Below are 11,063 nucleotides of genomic sequence, written 5' to 3' on the forward strand. Positions count from 1 at the left end.
AAAGCAGGCTTCCCGTTGAGCAGGGAGCCTGACGGGGCATGGGGAGGGGGCTCCATCCCAGGACACTGGGATCATGACCTGAGCTGAAGGCAGATGCTTAACAACTGAGCCACGCAGGTGCCCTGATTTTTTTTTATTTATTTGAAAGAGGGAGAGGCTTGATCTCACGACCCATGAAATCATGACCTGAGCCTAAACCAAGAGTCAGACACTTAACTGCTTGAGCTGCCCGGGTACCCCAAGGTGGGTTGCTTTGCCCACATTCTTTGTGTGGGGGACAAAGTTTTAGAGTAGCCTGATTGTTGGTTTGGCATCATGGCAGCAGCCCCCGCTATGCTGTCCAGAGGCCAGGAGCTAACTGGCAGCAATGGCATTCACCTTACATGCCTTGGCCTCAGGCTTCTCCTTGCTCTAGCTTGGGTGGACCCATCTTTCCTTAAACACAGGGAGTGTCCTGTAGCAAGGGCTGCAGGAGGTTCTGGTGGGACAGGAAGGGACCACATGTAGCTGTCAATATACCTCTGGGCCTTTGCTTGAAGGTGAGGCCCGGGGCTCCATACCTGGCCACACAGGTAGTTCAAGAGGCCTAGTGGTGCTTCCTGAAGCTCCTAATGGCTCTGGCCAGGTTGCAGGAGGCCTTTGGGCCTCAGGTTGTAGACACGTACTCCAGTAGCCTTATTATCCACTCCTAAGTGTTTTCAGGACCCAGCTCAGCTTCCTTCTGGACCCACAGTCCCAGGGCTAGCCTCTGTATCCCCTTTCGGGAGCATCTTCATGCCCACCGTGGACCCGCAGGCTTTCTCCCCTGCTGCCTCAGACCATAGCTTGGGTTCCTGGGGATAGCCCTTGGAAACTTTCTTGGTCTCTTCAGGGTTTGCTTTTGTTCCTGGAGCTTGGTGAAGCCATCAGGCACAGTGCGGCCTTTCCTCTCCTCAGGCCTCAGTTTGCCTCTGCCTTTTGGTTCCCTTCATTCACTGGCACGTGCCCCCTTCTGTAGACTGTGTCTTTGCTGCAGGCCGCCTTTTCCGTATGTAATTTTCCTGGGAGCATGGGTGGGTGGTGAGCACAGCGGCCTCTGAAAGAACTGTCGGTTGGTTCCCTCTCTGCCGGTCCTTCCTCTTCTTGCACCCCTTGCCTCCTCCCATGCACTTGCTAAGCTGTTGTTGACTCTTCTGGCATGGTCTGGAAACTTGAGCATCATGTGGGTGGTGGTTTGGGTGGAGTCTCTTGCGGCCCTTCCCTGCTCCGTCCTGCCCACCACTCACAGTGTCTGTGCCCCTGCCCTGCACGTTGTCTTGGAAGGTGCCTGGTTCTGAGCTCCTCTCCTGGAGTCTTCAGATGACAGGAAGCAGGAGTCTGGGGTGCAAGGCATTTCTGCATTACCTGTGGGCAGACTATTTGTTAAGAGACACTTAGGAGAGGGTCGTGTCAGGCAGGTTTCATCTGAGCTCATTGGATCCGCCTTCTCTGAAGGATACCTCCTGTCAGGTCCCCCCCAGTTTGGTGTGATTTCAGATTCTGCAGGATGCTTTTCGATTTTGGTGGGACCTGTAGGTGGGGCCTCTAAGTCCTGGGAGGGCTCATGAACCGGCAGCTGTGTATAGGAGACATGGATTCTCAGGGACCATGGGAATTTTCCTTCTGTTTTCATTTTCTTTTCCTTTTTTTTTTTTTTTTTTTAAGGTTTTATTTATTTATTCGAGAGAGAGTGAAAGCGAGAGAGATCACAGAATGAGAGGGAGAAGTAGACTTGCCACTGAGTGGAGAGCCTGATGTGGGACTTGATCCCAGCACCCTGAGATCAGGACCTAAGCCGAAGGCAGACACTTAACCAACTGAGCCACCCAGGCACCCTGGGAATTTCCTTCTTAGTTTGAGTCCCTTTCTGTCTCCAGATCTGGACTTTGCTCCCTTTTTTTTTTAAATTGAAGATTTTATTTACTTATTTTAGAGAGAGAGCGTGAGAGAGAGAGATCACAAGTGGGAGAGAGGGGTAGAGAGAGAAGCAGACTCCCCACTGAGCAAAGAGACCGAAGTGGGACTCCATCCCAGGACTGTGGGATCATGATCTGAGCTGAAGGCAGATGCTTAACAGACTGAGCTCCCAGGTGCCCTGGACTTTGCTCCCTTGCTCACTGCTCCCAGCTATGGTGTCTGGGCTGGGCTGCCATTCTGAGTGGTCCCATTTAGAAGAGCCAGGAGCAGGGGAGAGTCGAGAGCCCTGGGCTAGGTCAAGGCTGAACTGCTGCCTCTGTTTGTCAGGGAACTGCACGGGCTGCTCGGCCACCTTCTCAGTGCTGAAGAAGAGGGTGAGTCTCTCTGAGAATATGTGTGTGGGGACTTGGGATGAGACGCAGGGGAGTGAGTGGTGGGGAGTCATTGGGCCACACTGGGCCTGGGGTCTGAGGTTTGCTCAGGTGAGCAGGGATCTGCTGTCCCTGTGCCCACACCTTCACCAGTCTTCCCACTGGATGTCATGTTTGCTCTGTCCTTCCCCACTTGGCACCTCCCCATTCCTATGGTAGTCCCAGGTTCCTTGGATGAGATCAGTTGATGGGAGGGAGGGGGACTCTGGGTGTGGGTGATACATCTGATACTGACTATGGCTCTTTGCAGCGGAGCTGCAGTAACTGTGGAAACAGCTTCTGCTCTCGGTGCTGCTCTTTCAAGGTGCCCAAGTCCTCCATGGGGGCCACAGGTGAGTGGGGCAGGCGGCCAGGGGTCAGGGCATTGGGAGGGCTTGGCTGATTCCTGCATCTTCCAAGGGCTGCTGCAGTGTGGAAAGGGAGCAAGGGGCCAGTGAGAAGGCAGGGGGACTAGGGATCCTGTCTGCCCTGGAGAAACATCTCCACTGTCCTTTAACAAACAAAACACCAAAGTATTTTATGTGTGCAAAAGAATATATTTAATGTATCCAAATTATGAGACATAATACTGAATATCTGTGGCTGCTTCGCTGAAGTTAAAAAACAGCAGTAGCCGCCCCCCACCCAGGCTCCCCAGCACCGCCCTGCCTTCCCCAGAGGAAACCACTGTGCTGAATTTTGTTTTTTCTCATTAACTCGGTAACACTTTTAACAAAATGAAAAAGCAGTACATACTCACTGTAAGCAAAAGATACAGATAAAGGAAGGGATTCACGTGCACGGGGATAAATGCGGACACACATGCAGGTTCTACAAGTAGTGGGAGCATGTTCTGCACACTGCCTCTAATGTGCTGTAATCTGAAATTGAGGCTTTTCTGGTTTTCTCTCTGGTCATGCAAGTAGCATATGCTCATTCTAGACGATTTGGAGATTATCATACAGAAGAAGAAGGAAGAAAAAAGTAATCCATAATCTTACTACCTAGGGATAACCACCGTTAAAACATGTTGGAAAATTTTCTTCTGGTATTTTATTTAAAGAACTTTTTAGTGGTGTTTTGTTGGTGCCAGAATCATTTCTAATGCAGGGCACCTGGGGGAGAGGCCTGCTGTTTGCTGTGGTCACTCCTGAAGTCCCCAGTCCCCATGGAAAGTGGAGTCTGAGGGCAGGCTAGGGAGCTGGGTTAGCGAGGATGTGGGCTGGGTGGTGGGTGGCTTGTGTGGGGCATTGGGGGTTGGGAAATGGTAGTAGTATTGGGGGTCATGAACCAAAGGACATGAGGAAGCGTCTCACCAAGTTCTTCCTCCTTTTCAGCCCCCGAAGCCCAGAGAGAGACTGTGTTTGTGTGTGCCTCGTGTAACCAGACCTTGAGCAAGTGAGAAGAGGGACTGGGGTCTAAAGTGGGCGTCGGTCCCTGGGACCAGCAGCAGACCTCACTCTCCTATCCCTAGCCCCATGTGGTGTGTGCTGGGCAAATGTGGCCTGAACGCTAGGTAGGCTTCCCTTTCCTCTCCTCGCTGTCTCCAGCTGGGTTCTGGAGCTGCTCCCCACTCTTGCGGACGGCTAGTAAATGGCAGTTCTCAAATCCCAGAGGTTAGAGGAGCCCCTGGAGGGCCTGGCGTGTTTGCCCTCCTCTGTCCTGTGCTGAATTAGTGGACTCAGAGCTGGGCGGGGAATATAAACTAGAGGGCAGTAGTGAGCTAGGCCTGGTCTCTAGGGGTTTCTGAGCATCAGGGCGTTTCTCCACACCTCACAATTCTAGGAGACCACAGATCAGAGATGGGGAGAAGAGATTCTTCTTCTGCTGTTCCTGGGCCAGTCCCTTGGCCTCTGAGAGCCTGCAGGAGGGCTTGGGCTTGGCATGGCCCAACTCTGCTGTTTGAATGTCCCTTCAGGCATCAGCATCTCATTGTTTCTCCACCAGAGGGTGTATGGCCAGAGCTAGTAAGACCAAAAGTCCCAGAAACAGGGTTGAAGTTTCCATGTTCTCCCAGAGGAGGCCGTATCTAGGAGGGCATGTCAGAATCCTTTAGTATTAAGTGGAGCAAAACATAGGGAGCCCCAGCATCTCAAAGGACATCAGACTCACCTTGCAGAGACCTTGACTTGCAGAGTCTCAGCCCACATATTACCCTGGTGACATTCCACTGGGTAGATGCCAGGTGTTCAGATCATTCTTACTTCTCCTGCTCAAAGCCTCAGGCACCCCACCTCTGGCCCAGAACTATGTTTTGCCTCCCTGGCCCCTTGTCCCATGGAGTGTGAGACAGGCAGGGAGAGCAGAGGTCCTGAAGCCCTTGACCCTTGGGGGCCTGGGAAATGTAGGATCCCTCCGGGCTAGGTCCTCGATTCTGATGCTGTTCCTCAGCAGGACAGTCTCACTTAGGGATGAAGGCCACCTGAGGTCCCCATCTTCTCTTCAATAATTTTATGTTCACTTCTGGACTGTTAGGGCACCAGCGTCTCTCCCTAAGCCTTGAGCTGGCTCGGGCATCCTTTCTGTCCCCTGGAGTTGCTCTGCCTTTTTGAAGTATTTATTTATTTATTGCATGGTTCCTGGGAACATGTGCCCCAAGGAATGGGATGGAGAGGAGGGGGTGCTTCTGTCCCAGGATGCCTCCCTGGAGTCATGGGCTGCTGGGGACCCAGGACCCATAGGAGGCTGAGCAGGTGTCCGAGGAGGCAGGCTGGGGAGACAAGACCGTCCCAGGCTAGCTTTCTGGGGCTACTTAGGGCTGGGCAGCTAGGGTCCTGTGACAGACCAGGGAGGTGCAAGTCCCTTGGGAACCAGGCAGGCCTTGGTGTACCCCCTTCCTTGGGCTCCTTTGTTAACAGATGAGAGTTAAATACTCTGTGCTTTATTTACACTGGAGAGGAACAAAAAGGATCTCTGTGTATATGGAGAATTGTCAATAAAAAGGCCCTCAAGCTTCTGATGTTTTTGTCCTGGTCCTTGCGCTAACCCTCTCTGTGAGGCTAGAGAGCCAGACTTGCCCTGGGCTGAGTTTGCAGGCCTGCGCTGTGCCTGTGGGACACGGCTGGAGGGGGTGTGGAGTCTGCAGGGGGGGTGGAGGGGAGGAGCTCTGTGCCTCATGCAGGCGGGGCTCAGCACGTGTTTGTCGGATTGACTTGAGTCTCTGTCTTGTGACCAGATTGTGAGCAGTTGGGGGTTAGGACCAGGACTAGTCAAACACTAAGCAGTGCAGGCTTTAGAACGGAAGGATTTTAGCTAATCCTTCTTAGAAAGCAAAAAAGGATCTGCGCTGTAGAGGCTGAGAGCCAGCCAGAAGAGGATTGGCTGTGAGACAGGGCAGATAAGCGGTTCTCTGAAAGCAGAGTTTGTGGGGTGTGTACTGGGTGCCAGGCACAGTGGTGAGTGCTTTATACACATTTTATTTATGCGTAGTGATGGTCCTATGAGGTAGGCACTGTTCACCCCCATTTTATAGATGAGGACACTGAGGCCAAGGGAAGCTGAGTAGGGGCAGTGAAAGGTCTGGCATGGTACTTGGCAGACTAGGGCTGGCTGTGAGCCATGCCTTCCAGACGGAGCGCTGGGGCAGCGAGGACGGCAGGAGAGACCTTGCATCAGGGCTGAGGTGAGGTCACAGCCGTGTTCTCATGGCCCCATGCCCGCACAGCTCGCAGAGGCAGTGGCCTGGTCCAGATGGGATTCTGCCTAGCTCACGGACTTCTAATATGGGGGAGCCCCAGCAGCTCCAAGGGGCCTCGAGAGACAGGGAAGCAGGCAGGACTTTTTCTTGGCAGTTTTTACAGAAGACAATGTTCTCTTGAAAAAGTATCAAAGTGGCCTCAGCAGCTTGGGTCCAGAGGAACAAACAGTAAAGACATTGGAGGAAGGCGAAGTGGGGCCTTGGAACCAAAGGACAGCAGCGATGGTGCAGGCCCAAGGGAGATGCAGCTGGGGCTGCGCAGGCGCTTTTGTGCATGGCACATGTCCTGGGTGGCTCAGCTGGAAGGCTGCTCAGAAGTCGTCCAGGCCAGCCCCTCACTTCGGGAAGGACAGCACATCCATTTGAAGAGGCATCTTCCCCACGGTGTCAGAGGGAGGGCCTTCTTCAGAGCAGGAGCAGCCTTTGTTAGCCAGGGCCAGTCTGTTGGCCGTCAGAAGTAGGCACTGCTGTGGCAAGTCCCACACTTGGCCTTCCTCTGCCATCAGTGGCAGCCACGCTGGAGTGAATTGCCACGGGGCATTGCCCCTAGGCCTTTCTGTGCTACTTTCCTCTGTAAAGTGCATGATACTGATCTGTACCTTACAGGGCTGCTGTGAGGAGTTCCTGAGACCATCCACTCCAGGCATGGAGCATGGGCCCTGGGGCACAGGAAGTGATTTTCAAAGGCCAGCCTGTTCCTGCCATTCTGGCAATCTGACTGTCCCAGATGGCCTAGAACAATTTTTGGTTTATGTGTTTTTAAACCAGAGACTAATCTTAGATTATTATTCAGGAAAGAATCTGAGGCCAGAGTGTAGTTTGAAAAAGCAGAGACAATACTATTTTATTTTGGGGAAAAACAAAAACGATGCGTAATGTTGGTGAAGTAGTCTGTGGCACGAGTAGCCTTTGGGACACGGGCTACCAGGGCTCGGGAAGCACGGGTTTTATCGTGGGGTCTCGGATGGGTCTTCACACCGAAAGGAAGCCAGAGGGCCACCTCTTTGTCCCTTTACAGTGTGTGTGAGGGCCTCAGTGAGAGCAGGCTGGGGAGTGACAACTTGCAGGTGTGCAGGTATCACTGGGAAAATGAAGCTGTGGAGGGTGGATTGTGTCTTGCAGCTGGCGGTGGTCCACAGTGTGGAGAGGACTGGATGTGTGGTGGCTGAGAGGGCAGACTGCTCATAATAGAATTGGATGCCTGAGTTAAAAGATGCCTCCATTTTGTTCTTTGGCACCCATTGGGAGGAATAGTAGCTGGGTTGTGCTCCAGCTCTGGTCCCCACTGGGACAGACTTGGGACACAGCCAGCACCCACAGTCTGGCTTAAGTTGATGGGTCTGTTGATCTTTTTGTGGTTTAGTAGGGATGGGGGGCAATCTGTGGTGAGCCCTGGCAGACTTTGAGTTGGTTTCGGGGGTCTTCAGGATTTGTAGCCATCGATCTCCTGGCCCTCAGGGCTAAAGCCCAACGAAGCTCCATTTTCATGCCCTTGTCTTCATGGAACCTTCCAGGCACCACTTTTGAGAGGCCCTGGCTCCAGCATCTATCTTGTAGCTGGTGGCAGGCTCTGAGATCAGGATAACACCTACTTTACTTTTCTTTTCTTTTCTTTTATGTATCTTGGATGTTCTTTATTAATTTCTGGAAAAGATTTTATTTATTTGTCAGAGAGTGAGAGACGAAGAACAGGAGCAGGGAGAGCTGCAGACAGAGGGAGAAGCAGGACCCACGCTCAGCAAGGAGCCCAATGCGGGACTTGATCCCAGGACCCTGGATCATGACCCGAGCTGAAGGCAGATGCTTAACCGACTGAGCAGCCCAGGCATCCCAACACCTACATGCTGAGCTTGTCATTCTTTTTTAAACCTCAAGACATTCCCAAAAGCTAGGTTCTGTTATTAAGTCCATTTCACTGATGAGTAAAACAAAGGCCTGGAGAGGTTAAGTAATCTGCCCAAGGTCATGTAGCTAGTAAGCCATGGAACTGGGGTGTGAATTGTGCCCCAGGTGCTTGAAGAGGCATTATCAGAGAAACTCTGGGTGAACATACAATCCTGCCTCACTCCCCTCTGTTCTGCCTTGCCCCCACCAGCTCCAGGATCTTCTGAGCCACTGAGCTAACAGGAGCAGCCTGCCCATCCCGAGCCCTAGCAAAGTGGGCTCAGCGTCCAGAGGAACAGAGGCAGCCTTGTGGCAGGAGCTCCCCCGCCCCAGCACCACCCCCCTTGGTTGGGTCCGTTTCAACACCCCAGAGCAGCACATTCCATTCTCTGGCACAGCTGGGGGTTGGGGATTCCGGATTCCCCTGGCTGCTTGCTCTCTTCAGGGCCCCAGCAGAGCTTGCTGTCTGGGCTGGGATACTGGGTCCCAGCCACATACATTCCAGCAGCAACCACCCCCCACGTTGGATTTCCCAAAGAGTGAACTTTAGCCAGGATTACAGCCGACTAAACAGTTGTGGGTTGTGAGCTTCCTTTGTGGGCCTCAAGAGCCTGGATGCATAGGGAGGAGGGGTGGTGGGGTCAGGGGTGGGCTGCTTTGGGTCAGGAGCAAAGCCGCACTCAGAGGCTGGCTCCTCTGTTGCTGTCAGGGCCCTTGGAGTGGGACCTGAGCAGGGCTCGCAGAAATCTTCCTGTGAGGCAGGGTGGCTGAAGCTTTGCTGTCTGTCCTTCCCCCATGCCCCTGGGCTTCGCCCCCTGCAGGCGGTAGGATAGTGGTTGAGAACCTGGGGTCAAGTCCTAGTACCACTACATGGACCACTACTGTGTACTCTGAAGCGTGTCCTCCAGTAAGCTCACGAACCTCTCTGGTCCTCAGCCTCCTCCTCCTTAAAACGGGGATAGTAATGCTTACCTCTGAGGGCTGTTGGCAGGCTTGAATTTGAATACCAGAGTGAGGGGCACCTGGGTAGCTCATTGGTTGAGCGTCCAGCTCTTGATTTCAGCTCAGGTCAATGTGATCTCAGGATCGTGAGACTGAGCCCCGTGTCAGGCTGTGTGCTCAGCACAATCTGCTTGAGGATCCTTTCTCTCCCTCTGCTCCTCCCCTCTCATAGGGGTGCGCTTGCTTGCTCTATCTTCCCTATCTCCGCCCACCCCCGCCCTGGTAAAATAAATAAACAAAATCTTTAAAAAGAAAAAAATAAGAATCCCAGAGTGCTTGGAATAGTGCCTGCCACCCAGCATGGGTTTGGAATTTATTATGTCTTCTCCCTGCTGTTGGCTTACATACCCCTTGGGGAGGGGTGTATTTTCTTTTTTTTTTGTTTTTTCCCTTTTCTTTCTTTCTTTTTTTTTTTTTTTTAAAGGTTTTTACTTATTTATTTGAAGACAGAGATCACAAGTAGGCAGAGAGGCAGAGAGAGAGGGGGAAGCAGGCGCCTTGCTGAGCAGAGAGCCCAATGTGGGGCTTGATCCCAGGACCCCAAGATCATGACCTGAGCCTAAGGCAGAGGCTTTAACACACTGAGCCACCCAGGCGCCCAGAGGGGTGTATTTTCTGAAGTAAAACGCCAAGTATAGGCTCTGTCCTGAAAGTAACAACTCTGGGTTTTAGATGAGATGTTCCTACCTCTTCCTGCCTTCCTGCCAGTAGGTTTCTTAGTTAATAAATCAGTTAGGAATGTACTGTTATGTATGGGCACCATGCTAGCCAGGTCAAGGCCTTTGGTTAATAAAAATACCAGTTACCATTTAATGAATATCTTCTAAATGCTGGGCATTGGTTTGAGCAACTTGTCATATGTTATTCCCACTTAACACTCAGCCAGCCTATGAAATAGACATTATTCCGTCATTTAGTAGTTGGGCAGTGTTCCCAATGTCACATGGTCACCAAGTCACAGGATTGGAACCCAAAACTGGGCTCTACTACCTCTCTTCAACCTGATCCAGGGTACTTCTTCTTTTTTTTTTTTTTTAAATTTAAGATTTATTTATTTTTTAGAGTGGGGAGAGGGACAGAGACAGAGAAGCAGACTCCCAGCTGAGTGTGGAGCCCTATGCGGGACTCAGTCTCATGACCATGAGATCATGACCTGAGCTGAAATGAAAAGTCGGATGCTTAACTGACTGAGCCATGTAGGCACCCCAGATCCTGAATATTTAGCAGCCTGCCCCAAATCCTTCCTGTTCTTTATCAGAACTCTGATTTTGTACCCAACTGAAACACCTGACTTCCTCTGCCTCCTCGCACCTGGGGTTGGCCATGTGACTTAGTTCTGGCCGGGGAGCTAAACGTGGAAATCTACCAGGTGGGACTTGTTGGGAAATTACTGTTTTCCTGATCAAAAGGGCCAGAGGCAGCTGACATGCTGTGTTTGCTCCCCTTCTCTGCCTTGCTGCCTGGCATGTGGTTAGAAGTGGGGAGGAGGAGGCACTGTTTGTAACCAAGAGAACAGAAGCCGTCTCCTGGCAGAGCAGGAAGACAGAATGAGCCTGGGACACGGACCTCACACCTGTCTGTCTCTAGCCCTCTGGTGTGCAGAAGCTCCACTGTTTCTTGGAGTTTCTGTCAGATGTAGTCATTCGCTGACACACAGCCCAGATGCTCGCTGGACAGCAGCAGCTGTCTGTTTCCAGACCAGCCAGGAGGGAGTGTGTTGTGGCTGAAGGAAATGAAGGGTGGGCTCAGGCCTTGTGGGGCTTCCCTTCCTTTTGGGGAGGATTCTTCTTGGTCCCAGGAAGAGATTGCTGGGGGGTCTGACAGCAGATGTTGGGGACAGAGCCGATGTACAGAGCAGAGCCAGACCCCTGTGTTGGGGGTGGCCGAGGACTGTCTTACTGGGGCTTCCCAGGATGGGTGAGGGGAGCCCCTCCCCTGCCTGCTCCATCTCGCTGGCTGCCAGCACCTGACAGAGGTCAGTATTGTGCTCCCGCCAGAAGTAGCTGGAGTCCTGTCTGTTCAGTGGAAAAATAATTCCTGGTCCTGGTTGACCATAGAAGTGTCCATAAATATTTGGTCGGGGTAGGAGGCCGGGAGACAAGGGGCAGATTCAGGGAGCTGTGGGCTGGGCAGGC

The 11,063-nt window shown here is 52.4% G+C and overlaps 1 protein-coding gene across 9 annotated transcripts in view; it reads left to right on the forward strand.

The window, feature by feature from the left end:
- ZFYVE27 (zinc finger FYVE-type containing 27) overlaps positions 1–11,063 on the forward strand; it is a 38,780-nt gene that overhangs the window by 16,961 nt on the left and 10,756 nt on the right. For 7 of the 9 annotated variants that reach the window (XR_004278498.1, XR_004278499.1, XM_032311979.1 and 4 more), the window contains 2 exons: positions 2,263–2,309; positions 2,617–2,698. Coding sequence is in view for 7 of the 9 variants with exons in the window: in XM_032311979.1 (XP_032167870.1) it covers positions 2,263–2,309; positions 2,617–2,698 (129 nt within the window). In the remaining 2 variants the exon portion in view is untranslated. Of the gene's footprint in view, positions 1–2,262; positions 2,310–2,616; positions 2,699–3,682; positions 5,305–11,063 lie in introns of those variants that run through there. The other 2 variants (XM_032311981.1, XM_032311982.1) reach the window with 1 other exon arrangement.

The sequence above is a fragment of the Mustela erminea genome, chromosome 14 (assembly GCF_009829155.1).
Source record: "Mustela erminea isolate mMusErm1 chromosome 14, mMusErm1.Pri, whole genome shotgun sequence".
Classification (NCBI taxonomy): domain Eukaryota; kingdom Metazoa; phylum Chordata; class Mammalia; order Carnivora; family Mustelidae; genus Mustela; species Mustela erminea.